Consider the following 19286-nt stretch of genomic DNA (forward strand, 5'->3'; position numbering starts at 1 on the left):
ATCCTTAACAAAATGAATTGTACTCTGCCTATAATGTTAATTCTAATCATTAGCATATCAAGATCAATATAAATAAAATTCAAATCAAGGTCTGACTTGTATCAAACTGAGAAAAACCTCATAGTCCTCAGTTACATTAATACACTTTATTGTTTTCATGTTTTTTCCCCTCAATGTAGAGCTGCTCCTGTATCATAAGGATGTTTTCTTAAGAAAAAACAAAAAACAAAAAAAAAAGGAAGAAAGAAAGAAACCAACATATGTGTGAGAGAAATTTTTAGTTTCACTTCATTGTTCATGCCTTGGAAATCACTATTCTGGTTTAAAAACAGACATTCTCAAAGCTATGAGTAATCTCTCAATAGTGACTCAGTTTATCCTTCTGGGAATCCCCCACACAGAGGTTGTGGAGACCATGCTATTTGTCCTATTTTTGTCTTTCTACATCTTTACCCTAGTTGGAAATGTGCTCATTCTTCTCACTATCGTCTCCTCCAGTCGGCTTCACACACCGATGTACTTCTTCCTGTGCCAGCTGTCAGTGTGTGACATATTTTTCCCTTCTGTGAGCTCTCCCAAAATGCTGTTCTACCTCTCAGGAAATAGCAGAGCCATTTCCTATGCAGGCTGTGTGTGCCAGCTCTTCTTCTACCATTTTCTTGGTTGTACTGAGTGTTTCTTGTACACAGTGATGGCCTATGACCGTTTTATTGCCATATGCTTCCCTCTAAGGTACTCAATAATCATGAACCACAGGGTATGTGCCATTTTGGCCGGGGGGACATTATTTTTTGGCTGTATTCAAGCTACTTTTCTGACTGCCCTTACCTTCCAGTTGCCTTATTGTGGGCCCAATGAGGTGGACTATTATTTCTGTGATATCCCTGTGATGCTAAAGCTGGCTTGTGCAGACACATCAGCCCTGGAGATGGTGGGGCTCATCAGTGTGGGCCTGATGCCCCTTAGCTGCTTCCTCCTCATCCTCACCTCTTACAGCTTCATCCTCTGCTCTATTATGCAGATCCGCTCTACTGAGGGGCGGCACAGAGCCTTCTCTACCTGCAGTGCCCATCTTGCTGCCATCCTCCTTGCCTTCATGCCAGTGGTCCTCATATACCTCCAACCTACCCCAAATCCCTGGCTCAATGCAGCTGTTCAGGTCTTGAATAACCTGGTGACACCTATGCTGAATCCTTTGATCTATAGCCTCAGAAATAAGGAAGTAAAATGTTCTCTAAAGAAAGTGCTACAGCAAGCACTTATTCTGTCTAAAAGGAGATAGAGAAAGGCTTAGATGCTAATACTTTAATAATACTATAGCTTCTTCAAAACACATTTTGTGCAATGGATAACACAAATGTCACCACTGCTTTGAAATATTGAAGCTTAAGGGCAATTAACTCAAGATGAACTAATAAATTATTTGTTCAGCAAGGACTATCTCTTTCCAATTGGCAGAATATCTGGCAATTTCCATTGTATGACTTATGCTCTTATCTCTACAATTGTATTTTTCCCTTTCATTTATTTTTTCATCACCATATAATTTTCTTGTTATTTCCCCAAACGTCTGAAATAAATGAGATTTCATTTCAAAGTCTGGGATTTCTTGATAGAAATCAAAGAATTTCAATCATATGGATTTCTGAAACATAATTGAAATGCCATGAATCATAGCTTGGAAAAGTTATAGCTAGATGGGACCCATTGTGTTCTTATGAATGACACAGAATACTTCTATCTATAGCCAGCAATGAATTCTTCATGTTAGTTATACACAAGGAGTGATAAAACAGAATTTATAGGTTGTGGATGAGGAAACTTCGTGAATGGCAGGCAGTCTCTGTCGGTTGTCATTCCCAGAATATTTGAATTTGGATTTGGAATTGTCAGCACATACTAATGCTTTTCCATAGTCTATGGTGCACTTCATTTGTCATTTCACAGTTTTCTTTCAGAGAAGCTGTCATTTCTATGTTTCCTGTAGATTTCCTTTTCCCCTGTGTTCATCAATGATATTCAGGTAGAATCCCAGTCTTATTTATTTATCTATTTATTTAAAAACATTATATGTTGGAATGTGTGCATGTGTGCATGCATTCATGCTTGTGTGTGAGTGAATGTGTATGTCTTTGTGAATATATGCATTCTGTTTGTTCTTAAGCTCTTTGTGCAGAAGATAATCTCAAACCCTTTTGAGCTAGAGTTATATGAATTTGTGATATTCCTGAAACAGATTCTGGGATCTGAGCCATAGTCTCTACTTCATTATTTTTAAAATTATATTTATATTTCTTATCTATAAAGGGTATTTGTTATCTGTGGGTATAAAGAAAACTATTTAGATGCTAAATATTTTGGAGGTGTAGGAAGGTGGCAGTTCACTGGCAAATTTTCCTCTGAGACGCAGGATTTCACTAGCTGTAAGAAGAGTTAATGATTATTGTGAGGAGGGCTGTAATGGGGGGGGGAGGGGGAGGGGAACACCCATGTGGAAGGGGAGGGGAGGGGTTAGGGGGATATTGGCCTGGAAACTGGGAAAGGTAATAACAATTGAAATGTAAATAAAAAATACCCAATTTAATAAAGTTGGAGGAAAAAAAAGAAAAGAAAAAAACTGCTAAAAAATAATAAAATAAAATAAATGCCCTATATTGGATAGAGAATAGTAGAGGCATAGAGGTGGGTTTGCGGGGAGGAAAAATGTGGGGAATGATATAATTATAATATAACTGCAAAAAGAAAAACATTCCAAAATCATTCATTAAAAGATAAAATATCATATAAGCAATGTTTTCTATTTACTGAACAAATAAACATCAATGGACAGGTTGGTCACTTGATAGGATGGTGAAATAGCAAAGCAAAATGCTGTTTAAAAGGAATCAGTATTGACAATCAGTAGGTCACTTAGATGGCAAGACCCTGACAAAGTCTGTCTTGCCCTAGATGCCTCCTCTAGGCCCAAAATAGATTTGTTCTGAGGCATGTACAAAAAACATGTAATGTATTTAGTAGGTAAAGGAATAGATTCATTTTGCTTCAATATCACAATTTATGATGATTATATTTTTCTCAGTAAGTTGGGTATAATAATAATTTAAAGAAAAATATATGTCAGATTTTTATTAAAATTGTTTTTAGAAATTTAGACAAAAGCTTTGTGATACCTCAATCTTTTAATCTTGATCTCAAATTTGGATCATTTCTCTGAATTTTTGTAAGGAAAGAATCCTAATGAAAATGTCTAATCTAAAATTTAATATATCTGTTAATACACAACAGACTCATGGCTGTTGATAGTATATTTTTTCATATAATACAGAAGAATAAATATTAATGAATATGATCCATAATAAATCATACCAATAGTCAATAATTGGCAAAGATAGTCGGGTCTTTTGAGTATACCCCTCCCTGATTCAATTATTAGCCAGTGTTATCAATATTAACAAAATTGATACAATAAATAAATGATGATTGAGCACATGAGAATACATTTTGTATATTCTATCATTGGAATAAGCAAATTCGAAAAACATAAAAATAGACATACATTAAAATTGATAATATCAAAATAATAGTATAAAATCAAATTTTGGGTTTAAATTACACCAAATAAAACTTATCTATAGGAGTTGAAAATTTAAAATTTATCTCATTCAGAAGCATATTGGCTGTTTGTTGAATGACTCAGAGCTTATTTAATGTAATGTACAAGGATTCTAATGAGATATTTGTTTAAATTATATATATATGAATATATAATCATACCATTATAGAATTGATAACAACTCTAATTGTAATAGACTAAAATACCCTGATGACCACCTATAACTAAGTGATATACTGTCATAAATCCATGCATACAATAAAATTCAAAATATTAAAAATTGATTTATAGATAACATTTAAATGATTACTTTGAGAAAGAAAACCTAAGCACATATTAATAAAATATTTATTTATATAAAATGTTAGAAATGCCATTCTCAGTTTTCTGTGACTGTGTAAACATCAGCTATTGTCCACAAGCAGAGGTCAAAAGAAGAGTCATGAAAAATAATCAAAATGACTGTCATTTTGACTGCAGCAATAGTCTTAGAATTTATAAGTGTATCAAAGTTACATTTGTTCCTTAAATATGTGCAGTTTAGTGTGCTTCAACTTCCCCTGCATAAATTTGTGTGTATGATGTTTCCCTACGTAAAAATAACTGGCAAGAATCATGAAAATATTATGGAGATTCTGTTAGTGTTTTGTCAAATTTGTAAATTAATTTAAAAACTAGTATCTTTAATTGTTGATACATTCTATTCAAGTATTAAGGGTCTTTTTGTTTATTTAAGTTTGCTTCTGGATTTATTTTGGAGAATTTGAGAATTTCCCCCAGATAAATTCTTCACTTTTTTTCTTCAGTACATGTACTTATGTTCTATTTTCTCCTCATTACAATGGTGTTTATGTTTTGTAGATGAATTCTGAGGTATTAATTTATCCTGAAGTTTTAGGTTAGTTTTGTTACTGATTCTCTAGGGATTTAGGAGTAAGCTATTATATAGTCAGCAATTAAAACTAACTATTTTTCTTTCTTTCCTAATTTTTACATTCTCTGGGGATTTCTTATATTGCAGCTAATTGAATAACAATTTATACTTAATAATAATCATGATGAGGTAGGTGTACACTTCCTTATTATTGTCCTGGTATAAGGAACTATTGACTCATGAAAGTCAGGCCCAAATGGAAATTGAGAATCTTGAATAATCTGAATAGAAAACCACATTAAGTTACACTGAGCAGAAGCTGCACCCTAAAACTTCCCATCTTCAACTGTTTTTCTCTTGGGTTGCTTTTGATTTTCTAGTGTACTTGTTTTGTCCTCTCAAATATTAATGAATGGACCTACAAACCAGTTGCATATTTAGAAATATTATGTATTATTAAGCAACTCACTATCTCTCACATTGCAGGTTTTCTTTTTAAAAAGTATACAATTTGTACTTTGACAATTTCATACATATGTTTCACGCATTTTGCAGTTTTCTTCTTTAAACTGCAGCTTCTCTCATCTCCATCTTCCTCATATCTAGTCCCCTTTTCCCTAACAATCACTTCTCACATTATATTTACATTTTCTGTCTCCTGGTTATGGCCAGGACCATTTGCATCCTTGGGATTAAAACTCTGTGTTGGACTTCCGTGGCCACTTGGGTGACACTACTGTAGAGAGTGGCTCCTCAAATTCCAGATTCCATCTGCAGTCTACAGATCAGTTCTGTGATGGAAAATACTAATATTAATTTTCTAAATAGTCATAATTACAGTCTGTCTTCCATTTTGTTTATACACATAAGCAAAAGTTGTTTCAGCACTTATTGGAGACGCGTACATTTACACTGAACAGTGTGGTAAATAGAGACTAATGGTTACCTAAAAGGCTGGGCGAAAGTGATAACTAAGGCATGGAGCCTGAGAAGTCTTTTGTAATACTCTCCCCTCTAAGGCTCAAGAAACATTACAGATGAGAGGACAGGAGGGAAAATAAGGTTTGGAAGATAGGGGGAAAGGAGGTAAAATAATATCATCCAAATATGACACAGTCGTTGTAAACTTGAATTAAAGAATTTGAGCTTGCTCTATTGAGCCTGTTTAACAGAATGACTCACAATTCTTTGTGAATCCTGAAATGGTCCACGAGAGGACATACCCTAGGGCTAAATAGTAATTCAATAATGAACGCTGAATATTAGGATGAGAAGATTTAGGTTAAAGAATCCTGCTGTATTATTTCTTTCATATAGAAGAAAAAGTTCAGCTTTCCTGTCAAATCAATGATGTGAGATTTACAAAATCATGTTCTATTTTGCTGGAAATTGAATCATGCTACATGTTAAGGCACTTTTTAAAAACTGGATACTAGATACAGCCCCATGGTATAGTTCTTGCCTAAAAGACAAGATACTCTGAGATTTATCCCATTACAACAAGCATAGATATGTTGAATATTTCAAGAGAGAAATGAAAATGAATAGAAAGAAAATATTTGCTTTAGATTAGTTCACTTCTACCATGTATCATATGTCAAATGTAAGTCTTATCTCCTTAGTACGAATCTTGCCAATGATTTCTTCACATCCTTGTTCCTCAAACTATATATTAATGGGTTCAGCATGGGGATTACTGTGGTATAGAACACAGAAGACACCTTCTCTTGCTGCAGGGAGTTACTTGAAGGAGGCTTAAAATACATAAAGGTGATAGACCCAAAGAATATCCCCACAGCCATGAGATGAGAGCTGCAGGTTCCAAATGCTTTGGACCTGCCCTCTGATGACCTGATAGGAATGATGCTGCAGAATATGAAGATATAGGAGATAGCAACAGCTAGTGTAGGCACCAAGGTGTTGAAGCCTGCAATGATAAATAGGAGAAGCTCATTCAGCTTTGTGTCAGAGCAGGAGAGGTTTAGGAGGGGAAGAACATCACAGAAATAATGGCTTATGATGTGTGATTTACAGAAGCTCAGATTCATCATAGCACTTGTGTGTGCTAAAGCTGACATAAAGCCTAAGATGAAAGCAACCAGTACTAGCAGTGAGCAGAGTCTAGGGGACATCATCACATTATAGAGCAATGGTCTGCAGATGGCCACATAGCGATCATATGCCATGGCAGTCAGGAGGTAACCCTCGGCCACCACAAAGATTACAAAGAAAAAGAGCTGGGCCATGCACTCTGAATAGACAATCATATTTTTCTTCCCAAGGAAGTTCACCAGCATTTTGGGTGTAATGACAGTGGAATAGCAGAGATCAACAAAGGATAAACTGCTGAGGAAATAGTACATAGGAGTGTGCAGCAGTGGGCTGACTGAGATGAGCAGGATCATGCCCAGGTTCCCCACTGCTGTCACCACATAGATGCTCAGGAACAGAAGGAAGAGGGGCAGCAGGAGCCCAGGCTGCTGTGTTAATCCCACCAAGATGAACACAACTGCTGCAGAATGATTTCCGGTGCCCATTCTTTGATGGTTTCTGTGGCAATAGAAAAATCAGAGTTTAGTGTATTATCATACTACAAGGAAAATGCCTGACCTCATATAATAACTAAATATATCTTTGAAGATCTTTATTCCTCTTCCAAAAAAAAACTAAAGGTTAAATTGGAGGTTGCAAATGTGCCAAATGTATTATTTTCATCTCCCGTTGAAGGACCTAAATCTATATCCTTTAAATTTCTCCCTTAGGATTTTGTGAATAAAGTGTTTCCTTACTGACTTAGAAACATCATTTTTCTCCTTTTTGGAGCAGCAAAATAAATTTTTCCCTAAGGAGAAAATGAAGTATGTGCAGACAGATGAAGAGTAGAAACTGTTTTTTTTTTTTTTTTTTTTTTTTTTTTTTTTTTTGTCATTCATTTAAAACAACTCAAGGAGCTGAGACAGAATTGATGTGGCTTTGACAGCAGTTTGGGCCATATTCATTATAGTCTCAACCGAGGCTCCATTTTTCAACCATTTCTCAGAAAACCAGAAAACAACCCCCAAACAAACAAACAAAAAAACAATAACAACAACAACAACAAGTTATATGAACCAACCCAACAACATTTCAATGAACTAAATCAAGAAACTAAAACGGAGTAAATGGCTGTGGAAAATCCTACAACTCTTTCTCCAGTTTCCTTACATAAAATTGTCTTCAAAATACCTGCAAAAAAAAGAAATGGTAAGGTCTCAACCCCACTGAATTGAATATCAGTTTTTTCAATCTCTATCTGGAGGGAAGGTATAAATGTATATGTGTAAAAAGCATTCAATCACTGTCAGAAGGAAACTGTCTCTCACCTAACAACTCCTGAATCCCTCCTATGTATATACAGACTGTTAAATAGCTATTTCCATAGTTCACCGTGATGAAACTTTGCAGCCTATCTACACTTGCTTACCCCAAGTTCCACAAGGAGAGTTTTCTCCATCTTAACCAGTCTCAAAATATCACCTATGTAGTACCCTAATTATAAGGTTAAAAGGCATTACCCGCGAAACACCAAAATCCAAAGGACAATCATTAAAGGACAAGGGTATTTTATTCAGAACATGATAAAAAAGGACGATGTAACTATACTTGACTATTTTGTTAACTGATGCCCACAATGGTTTTGACACTGGATCTATACAATTAATGGATGTGCTACATATTTCTACCCAAGAAACATTAAAATCTAAGGGGCCAATCTTTTCTTCACTGTGAAATAATTTTGTAATGGAGCCATGTTGGATGACACTTTGTTATCAGACCAAGTTACATCTTCTATTTTGATAGAGATAATGGTTACCCTCTTCCCTTGCCCTCTTCTTCCTCCCCTTTTCTATCTGTCCATCTTCATACATTTTATGTTCATTTCTTTCATGTGCTTTTCATACCTTATGACACTGAATTCTTTTAGACCCTTAAAGGGTTAAATATTTCTCATTTAGAAATGCAGGTTAAGACAATATGAGGGTAGGTTCATAGCCAGAGACTAGGGCATATGACAATATATTCATTGGTTTTACATATGACGTGGTTGACATTTTATTGACATTTGCCATCTATCTAACCACAAATCTGAGAGGTTGTCAATGTGAACCATTTTAGCTGTCAAAGGATAGTCCAGATTTCTAAAGCTTCTCAGAAAGGGTAACTCTAGATGATAAACAAGAGTATGGGATTGGGGTCTCCTTGAAGTGAACAACTTGGAGCTTATTCACTATAGGATTAAAACAGTGAGACAACAGTTCAAGCTAAGAGTACCTTATCTCAAAATTTTTATATAATTTCTAAAAATTAGGTTTGGATAAGCCATAGAAAAAGGAAAACATATATATCGGGGTTTAATGGATTTTATTTTTTATCAAAAAGGGATGTTAAATATAACATGAAAGAATATTCTTCCAAAAGCCTTCTTCAAGGAAAAGAAGCCCTTGTGTGAATAGGTTTGAGGTATATTTCTTAGACTGTATCTTGATGGTCTCGAGATGATCTGTGAGGACATAGAACAAACCCTACAAATGGGTAATAATGAATTCAAATGAGTGTTTTCCTGTTACTCTCATAGTCACTGAAAGTTTACATGGGTGTATTAAAACAACTAATACTCCAGTTGCAAATAAAGCTGTCAAACCTTGGGATTTTACATATTTTGGGGGCAAGTAAAATAAAAAATGATTTAAAAGCTGAACTTTCCAATACTCTCAGCATCAGTAAAGGCTTCATTTCAAAGTCTAACTTTATTACTGATAAGTTTGACATTTTGCACAATCATTTAGTGAGTTTTAATGTGGAACAAGAAGGAAAATACAACTTTGTAAGAATTACTTTGACCAACCAAACCATGACACTAATCAATATGTAATATACTTTTAAAAACTTAAATATTGTGATACAGTGCAGAGATTTGAAAATATACATGCTTGGAATAAGAAGTATAGATTTGTGACTTTCCTTTTCAGTATAGCTACTTCATCTTTGCAGAAGAAAAGATAGTTTAACATTTGAGAATATGTGCCTTTTATACATTTACTAACATCTAGATTTTGAAGTGAATTTAAAGTACTAAGCACTATTCTGGAGCCTAGTGAAATTGTGACATTTACTTTATCTTGTTGAGAGTTACTGTCTAGTGCTTCTAAGTCAGGAGGAAACTAAGAAGATTAATAATCTGTTTCCTCATGGTCCGAAATGTTTCCTTCAAGACAAAGTAAGAAACAATGTTTTCTGTTTACCAAGGAGTGATATATTTAAGGTTGGTTTTCCCTGTGCTCTCTTTCTTTTGGAGATGTGTGTCAGTTAATGCAAGATACAGAATCCTGTGAAATGCACCCTACAGAAAAGCTTTGAAAATGAAATACTTCAGAGTCCTAGATTCTGGGTGAGGTTCTCTATACCACAGCTGGGTAGATTTAGACTATAAACCATTCCTTCAGATTTTGTGACCCAGTCATAAAAAAGAGCAAAGGATGATAGAAAAATAGGCAGGAGATACTAGCTACTGAATGTTGAAACAAACACTGCCATATAAAACTGAAAGGTTACATGTGTGTGAACATGATGGTTATCCCAACTGTTCCTCTATGTGATATATTGTTGTCATAAATGATACTGTGTACTTACCTAGGTTCGTCACATAAAACGAAGTTCTTTAAAATTGTTTGGTTTCTTTTTTATGTAACATATAACTATTTTTGCTTTCAAAGAAATACCTCCTAACTTCTTGCACACATGTAGCCAATGCCGAATTCAAATTAATGGGTCAAGTGAATTACCAATATTCATTTAGTAAAACAAACTCAGTGTCCTAAAGCAGGTCACCTAATGCTTCCAATGATCTTTAATCATGAATGTGCTGTTATATAGTTTTATGTGATACTCTTGAGACTTGGGGTTTATTATGAATACAAAACACTAATAAATGTACAAATCCCCTGTAGTCCCCAACATTAAAAAATAACCTGCAGAAATGACTACTGGGCCTCGTATTTCCATCTGTCCCAGGAGTAATGATGATGGTGGAAAATAAAGTATTTATAACATATTTGCAAGTCACCTATCAGGATACAAATTAAGTTACATATTAGCTACTGCATTCTTTGAAACTAAGTTTTATTGATTTCTTTATACAGAAAATAATTTATTTTGGTTGGCTTTAGGTTACTTTAAAAAATCAAAATAAATAAGCAGAGAACTGTTTACACTTTTTTGGGGGGCCCTTGAGAGAGGTGTAATTTTTAAGAGGAGGAACTAAACAAACACATGCATTCATTCCCCATTCTCAAGGCCAGACACATTGTAGTTTTGAAAATGTTCCTCCAACAATATATTCAGAGATGAGTTTCCCCTCTATAAGATTAATTACAGAATTCCTCTCCTGCTTTGATGTTGTTCTTGTTGTTCTGTTTTGATTTTGGTGTAGAATCTTGCTGGCCAGTTTGTACACTGAAATATGCAATTCTCTTAACTCTGCATTCAAGTGCTTAGATCATCTATGATCTAAATGGTTTGGTTCCTTTTTAATTATTCATTTATTTAAAAGATATTTTCACATTTATACAGATTATGGTGTTCTCTTCTACTGATCCTCTCAGTTCTTCCTCGTCGCCCCTCCTATCTGAATCTAAATTCTTCCTATCTCTTATTAGAAAACAAACAATCTTCTAAGAGATAATAACAAAATAAAGTAAAATAAGAAGAAATTAAAAATATCATAGCAGAATCTGACAAATTAAGAGTAGGAAAAGAGGCCAAGGGAAGGCACAAGAAACAGACACAGAGACACATTTGGTTGCATTCTCAAGCATCCCATAAAAACCATAAAAACTCTAAACTGGAAGCCATAAAATATAAGCAAAGTACATGTGGGACACACACACACATAAACATACAAATACTTACATACGCATACACTCAGACACACACACACATTCACACACACATACACACATGCACACACATACACACACATACACACACACATACACACACACATACACACACACACACATACACACACAAGCACATACGCACACACACACAGACACACACACACACACACACACACACACACACACTTTGGGACATTGAAAAGGAGCATTTCCCAAGTATGGCACTGATTTTGTTTCTATTGGCCATCTATACATGTCCATGAAGTCTGCTATTAATTTTAGTTTATTTAGCCATAGAAATGTCCATGGAGAAAACCAAATTTTCATTTGCAAGTTGCTACCAATAGCAGAGAATGTTTTAATACTTCATACACTGGAAAAGCAAAAAAAATATTTTAAGTACTATTAGTTAGTTTTCAACTTCACTTTATCATTGAGAGGAACTAAATTCAGGGTCCCACTCCCTAGGGGAGCTGGGGATTTCAAAGTTGCTTAACAACTTCTAATATAAGGAAACCATTTTCTGAGTCCAGATATCTTATGGTCAACTCTTAAGGGAACACTTGCTTGAATCCACATATGTCAAGGAAAACTACTCCATCTTGCTGGCAAGGACAAAATAAGTTCATGTTCCCAGGTCCAGGAACCTACTCCTATCCTGGTTGATGGAAACTCCCCTGCTCATCCAGACATCCAGTTAGACCGGTATCATTTCTTGATGATTCTTTTCTTCCATTGTAGGTTTTTGGCTTCCTTATCAAAAATCAAATATCCATAGGTCTGTGCTTTTATTTCTGGGTCTTTAATTCTATTTAATTGAGCAACTTGTCTATATCTGCACCAATACTATGCAATTTTTTATCACTAATGCTCTATAGTACACCTTCAGGTTAGGAATGTTGATTTCTCCCTATGTTCTCTTATTGTTCAAGAATGTTTTGGCTGTCTTGTGTTTTTGTTTTCCATATGAAACTGACTATTGCTCGTTCATGTTCTGTAAAAAGTATGCTGAAATTTTTATGATGATTGCATTGAATCTGTAGATTGCTTTGGTTAGATGGCCATTTTTTCTATGTTAATCCTACCAATTCATGATTAGGGGAGATTTTTCCGTCTTCTGATATAATCGTAAATTTCTTTCTTCAAGAACTTGAAGTTTTTACATACAGGCTTTCCACATGCTCTATTAGAGATACATCAAGGTATTTTATATTATGAATGACTATTGTAAAGGATGTTGTACCCCCAATTCCTTTCTAGTTCCACGTATAATTTTTATGAAGGTATGCTACTGATTTCTTTGAGTTAACTTTATATCCATCCACTGTGGTGAAGCTGCACTTATGGATACTGTCATATGCGCCACAAATTGTGATACTTTGAATTCTTCCTTTCCTATTAGTCTCCTTGATTTTTGGTAGTTGTTTTATTGCTATAGCTAAAACTTCAAGTAATATAATGAACAAATATGGAGAAACTGGACAACCTTAACTTGTCCCTGATTTTAGTGGGATTGAACTAAGTTTCTCTCCACATAATTTGATGGTAGCTACTGACTCGTTGTATATTGCCTTCATAATGTTTAGTTATGTTCTTCTATTCTTGATGTCTTCAAGATGTTTATGATAGAAGGACCTTGCATTGTCAATGAATTTTCAGCATCTAATCAGATGATCTTATGGGTTTTTTGTTTTAGTATGTTTATAAGGTACTAAACATTGATTGATTTTCACATATTGATTGATCCACTCATGAATTCCTGGAATAAACACTGTTGGATCATCACAGATCATATCTTTGACATGTTCTTGATATTGGTTTGTCAGTACTTTATTGAGTATTTTTGCCTCTATGTTCATAAGAGAAATCAGTTTGAAGTTCTCCTTTGTTTTGTCTTTGTGCAGGTGATGTATCAGGGTGACTGTGATTTCATAAAATGATTTTGGAAGAGTTCCTTCTGTTTCTATTTTTGTACAATAGATTGAGGAATGTTGGTATTAGTTCTTATTTGAAAATCTGGTAGAAAACTGCACTAAAACCTTCTAATCCTGGGCTTTCTTTGATTGGGAGACTTTCAACAACTGCTTCTGTCTTTAGGGACTATATGGGTGTTTAAATAGTTTAACTGATCTTGACATGTGTCTATACAATGGTCTATTTCATTAACATTTTCCAATTTTGTCATTAGAGGCTTTTGAAATAATGCCTAATGATTCTTTGAATTTCTTCATTGTCTGTTTTTATGTTTTCCTTTTCATTGTCTCTTTGAATACTTTCTCTCTGTCTTTTGTATACTTTGGCTACCTGTTAATTACTTGATTTAAAAATATAAAACCACATGATGTTGACAACATTTTATATTATCCATTTAATATTATGAAATCAGAGTGCATATTCTTGTATAAGATGTTAGGCATGGTTTAAAGATAATTGACTTTTTATTTTATTTTCTATATATTTGCTCAGTTATTCCAGAAATAATATAGAAAACATTGTTCTTTGGCTACTTCCTTGTACAGTTTGCCAAAAATGAATTAACCACACATAAAGTCTATTTTCTTAATAGTTGCAAGTGGTGAAATAGTTTTCTACCTTTACTGGTGTACATGAACTTAATAATGCAATGATAAAGTAGATATTAAAATCTGATAGTTTGAGGTTGACGATTTTCTTTTGTATATGAAAGTGAAAAATGATCAACTATATTTAAAGAATAATAAAAGTAATGAAAAATTGCCTTCAATTATTATTCTTCTGTTTTTGTATAAGATATAGAATTAACTTGTTTTGTTAATTAAATTTTCTAAGATGTAAGAAAATGACATTGTTTTGATTATATAGTTCTAGGTTGACAAAAGAAATTTTTTTAACAAATTATGTATTCTAATTCATGAAACTTGATTTTCTCCAACTATAAGTGTCTTTTCTGAATATTTTCTGTGAAAGAATGTTTAAAATGTATTAAAAGTGTATATATTTGTTTTTGAGTATAAGAACAAGAATAATGAATTTTTTCAATGCAATTTAAATGAAAGATTAATGTATCTATCTATTTTGTCTCTACATTTTTGTCCACGTGTGTTTATGTGATATTTGTGTAGTAGCATACATATTATGTGTGTGTATACAAACTTACAGGACAACTTGGTAGAGTGGATTTTCTCTGCCTGATATGATGATCCTATGAATTGAATCCACATTGTCAGTCTAGACAGCAAGTACCTCCAATGCCATGAATCAACTGGCTGGACAATCTCTATGTCTTAAAACAGTAGTTCTCAACTTTCCTAATGCTGTAAACATTTACTATACTTGTATTATAAATTTTGCAGATCCCCACATTATATGTACGCACTAATAAGTAGATATTAGCCTAAAATTTTGGAATACCCAAGATACAAATTACAGAACACATGAAGTTCAAAAATGAGAAAGAGCAATAAGTGGATGCCTCAGTTTTTCTTAGAAGGGGGAACAAAATACTGACAGAAGGAAATATGGAGACAAAAACTGGAGGAAAGGCCATGCAAAGACTGCCCCACCTGGGGATCTATCCCATATACAGTCAACAAATCCAAACACTATTTCTGATGCCAAGAAGTACATGCTGACAGGAACCTGATACAGCTTTGTTCTGTTAGGCTCTGCTAGATCCTGATAAATACAGAGGCAGATGCTTGCAGGCAAACATTGGACTGAGGATGAGGTCCCCAAAGGGGGAGTTAGAGAAAGGACTGAAGGAGCTGAAGGGTTTTGCCACCTCATAGTAAGAACAACATCATCAATCAAACAGACACCTTACAACTCCCAGGGACTAAACCACCAACCAAGAGTACATATGAAGTGGCTGATGGCTTAACCCACAAATGTAGCAGAGAATGGCCTTGTTGGGCATCAATGGGAAGGAGAGGCCCATGGTCCTGGAAGGCTTGATTTCCTAGTATAGAGGAATGCCAGGGTGGAGAGGTGGGAGAGGATGCGGGATAGAGAGCACCCTCCTAGAAGCAGGTGGAGGGGGATGGGGCAGGTGGTTCCAGGAGGGGAAACCAGGAAAGGGGATAACACTTGAAATATAAATAAAGAAAATACCCAATCGAAGAAAAGAAGAAAAAGATGTTTTAATAATATAAGACTGTTATAACAGAGAGAGACATATCAGCTCCTTGCAGCATCTCATTTTCTCCTCATAAAGCAAAACAAAAAGATGATGGGCACTGAAGAACCTCTACCCAGAGTTTGTTTCATTCATGGCAAAGATGGCCATTTGGGGAATATATATATATATGTGTGTGTGTGTGTGTGTGTGTGTGTGTGTGTGTGTGTGTGTGTGTGTGTAATACTTTTTACATTTGTGAGCTCTCCCAAGATGCTATTCTACCTCTCTGGAAACAGCATATCCATCTCCTATGAAGACTCTGTATACCAGTGTTTCTTGGAAATAGTAACGGCCAATACCATATGCCTAAGGCTCTCATGACCCAGAAGTGTGTGCCATATTGACTTGGGACATCATAATTTTGGCTGTATTCAGAATACCTTTTTGACTTCTTACACCTTGCAATTGTTCTACATTGTTCCCAAGTGAGGGAACTATTATTTCTGTGATAGTCCTGTGATCCTAAAGCTGGCTTTTGCAGAAACATCAGCCCTGAGGACAGTGGGGCTCATAAGTATGGTTCAGAAACCTCATCTCTTTCATACTTATTCTTATCTTCTATAGTGCTATGTAAGACCAATAAATGAAAACATAGGCCATGAAATAGAAATAGAACAAGGAAAGGTACATAGGTGCATTTGGGAAGTAGGAAAAAAAAGCAGAAATGATAAAATTGTAGTATAATCTCTAACAGGTAAAATTAAAAACTTCAAAATGCATTTATTAAAAGACCAAATATAGCCCCAGACACCGTGGGCAAGAGAGATGGACTTGCAAAAGTGTAGACAATCCTGACAGCTCAGAGGATACAACTAATTCTGCCCACATGCTTAACCAGAGGAACCCACCTATTGCCCTCTGTGCCCTCTGGGCACAGGAACCTAGGAGCAGATAGAGGCAGGATCTCTCTGGTTTCTGCCTGCACCAAGAGCCTAAAGCCAGTAGCCAGGAGCACTGACACACCTGAGAGCAGAGGTAAGAGCAATTCTTCTGTTCAAGTGACCTGCCAGGTGGCCTCAGGACACACAAAGGCAGAGAAGTCTTCTGGGGCAGGACACTTCTGCTTTCTGACTGCACCCTGAGCTGAACCTCTCCCACAGCCCTCTGTAACCAAATTTCACAGGGGAGAATGTTAGACTCTCGGAAGTGCAGACAATCCTGAGAGCTCAGGGGAGACCAACACTATTGCTTACATTCCTGGCCCAAGAGGAACCTGCATAGTGCCTTTGCATACAGGAACCTAGGAGCAGACTGGGGCAAGGACCTTCTGGTTTCTGCCTGAACCCAGAGCTGAAAGTCATTCGCTTGGAGCACTGACACAACTTAGAGCAGATGTTAAGACAAACTCTTCTGCTCCAAGTCACGTGGCTGTATGCTTTAGGACACAGAAACCCAGAAGAAGCTCTCTGTTACCAGATCTGGCTGAAAGAAAGCAGATCTAAAGGAATGCTGGCACAGAACCATACAGGAGGCTCAGAGACAGCAAAACAAGCTAACACCAGAGACAACCTGATGGCCAGAGGCAAGGGCAGGAACCTAAGTAACAAAAACCAAGACTACTTGGCATCAACAGAGCCCAGTTCTCCCACCGAAGCAAATACTGGATATCCCAACACACCAGAAAAGCAAAATTTGAATTTAGAATCACATTTCATAATGAGGTTTATGATTGAGGACTTTAGGAAGGACATAAATAACTACCTTAGAGAAATAGAGGTCAACACAGGGAAACAAGTAGAAACTCTTAAAAAGGATACACAAAAACCCCTTAAAGAATTACAGGCAGACACAAGCAAGAAGGTGAAGGAATTGAACAAAGCCGTCCAGGATTTAAAAGTGGAAATAGAAACCATGAAGAAATCACTTATCATCCTGTATAAAGCTTAAGTCCAAGTGGACCAAGGACCTCTACATAAAACCAGATGCACTCTAAGTAACAGAAGACAAAATAGGAAAACTTCAAACAAATGGGCATGGGAAATTTTCCTGAAAAAAAAAAAAAAAAAACAAACCAACAACAATGACTTATGCTCTCAGATCAAGAATTGATACATGGGACCTCATAAAACTGCAAAGCTTCTGTAAGGCAAAGGACACTGAAATTAGAACAAAATGCCAAAAAAAAAAAAAAAGAAAGAAAGTAGAGTGGCAAAAGATCTTTACCAATCCTACATCTGATAGTGGACTTATATCCAAAATATACAAAGAGTTCAAGAAGTTAGACTATAGAAAATAAAATAACCCTATTAAAAATGTGGTACATATGCAAACAAAGAATTCTCAGCTGTGAATATCAAATGGCTGAGAAGCACCTAAAGAAATGTTCAACATCTTTAGTTATCAGGGAAATGCAAATCAAAGCAACCCTGAGAGTCAACCTCATACCAGTCAGAATGACTAAGATAAAAAACTTAGGTGACAGCAGATGCTGGAGAGGATGAGGAGAAAGAAGAACCCTCCTCCATTGTTGATAGGATTGCAAACTGGTACAACTACTCTGAAAATCAGTCTGGAGATTCCTCAGAAAATTGGACATTGTACTACCTGAGGACCCAGCTATACCTGTCCTAGGCATATACCCAAAAGATGCTCTAATACAACAAAGAAACATGCTCCATGATGTTTATAGCAGCCTTATTTATAATAGCCAGAAGCTAGAAAGAACTCAGATGCCCTTCAACAGAGGAATGGATACAAAAACTGTGGTACATCTACACAGTGGAGTACTACTCATCTATCAAAAACAATGACTTCATGAAATTCATTGGCAAATGGATGGAACTAGAAAATATCATATTGAGTGAGGTAACCCAAACACAACACACACACACACACACACACACACACACACACACACACACACACACACACACACGGTATGTACTCACTGATAAGTTGATATTAGACCAAAAGCTTAAATTACCCAAGATAGAACCCACAGACCACATGAAGCTCAGGAAGAAGGATGACTGTAGGCCAGATGCTTCAGTCCTTCTTAAAAGGGGGAAGGAACAAAAGTATTCACAGGAGGGGATATGGAGACAATATTTGGAGCAGAGACTGAAGGAATGGCAATTCAGAGCCCACTCCATATGGGTATACAGCCCATATAGATACAGCCACCAAAAATAATAATAGTCACAAATTCAAGAAGTACACGATACAGGAGCCTGATACAGCTGTCTCCTGAGAGACTCAGCCAGAGCATGTCAAATACAGAGGTGAATGCCAGCAGCAAGCAAACCATTGAACTGAGAATGGTGTCCTTGTTGAAAGAATTAAAGAAAGGATTGAAGGAGCTGAAGGGGCTTGTAACCCCATAAGAACAACAATACCAACCAACCAGAGCTCCCAGGGACTAAACCACTACCCAAAGACTATACATGGACTGACCCATAGTTCCAGGTACATATGTAGCAGAGGATGGTCTTTCTGGGAACCAATGGGAGGAGAAGCCCTTAGTCCTGCCAATGCCGCACCCCCCAGTGCAGGAGAAAGTCAGAGGGGGAGGAGGGAATTGAGGGTGTTTGGGGAGGGGGAACAACCTTATAAATAGGGGAGGGTAGTGGGATAGGGGGCTTATGACCCCGAGAAACCAGGAAAGTGAATATCATTTGAAATGTAAATAAAAAATATCCAACTTTAAAAAAAAGAAAATTATATATATATATATATATATATATATATATATATATAATTTGAAAG

The 19286-nt window shown here is 35.8% G+C and overlaps 2 protein-coding genes across 2 annotated transcripts; one reads left to right on the plus strand and one right to left on the minus strand.

Moving 5' to 3' along the window:
- Positions 1–346: 346 nt before the first annotated feature.
- Positions 347–1282, plus strand: LOC116895247 (olfactory receptor 149-like). The gene has a single exon (XM_032896567.1). The coding sequence runs from the start codon at positions 347–349 to the stop codon at positions 1280–1282; it is 936 nt and encodes a 311-aa protein (XP_032752458.1).
- A 4815-nt stretch (positions 1283–6097) lies between these two features.
- LOC116895248 (olfactory receptor 8D1-like) lies at positions 6098–7024 on the minus strand. Its single transcript, XM_032896568.1, has one exon. The coding sequence runs from the start codon at positions 7022–7024 to the stop codon at positions 6098–6100; it is 927 nt and encodes a 308-aa protein (XP_032752459.1).
- Between the last annotated feature and the right edge of the window lie 12262 nt (positions 7025–19286).

The sequence above is a fragment of the Rattus rattus genome, chromosome 3, assembly GCF_011064425.1.
Source record: "Rattus rattus isolate New Zealand chromosome 3, Rrattus_CSIRO_v1, whole genome shotgun sequence".
In the NCBI taxonomy this organism is placed as follows: Eukaryota; Metazoa; Chordata; class Mammalia; order Rodentia; family Muridae; genus Rattus; species Rattus rattus.

Coding starts and splice junctions, on each gene's coding strand:
- LOC116895247 (XM_032896567.1), top strand. CDS start 347: ATGAGTAATCTCTCAATAGTGACTCAGTTTATCCTTCTGGGAATCCCC.
- LOC116895248 (XM_032896568.1), bottom strand. CDS start 7,024: ATGGGCACCGGAAATCATTCTGCAGCAGTTGTGTTCATCTTGGTGGGA.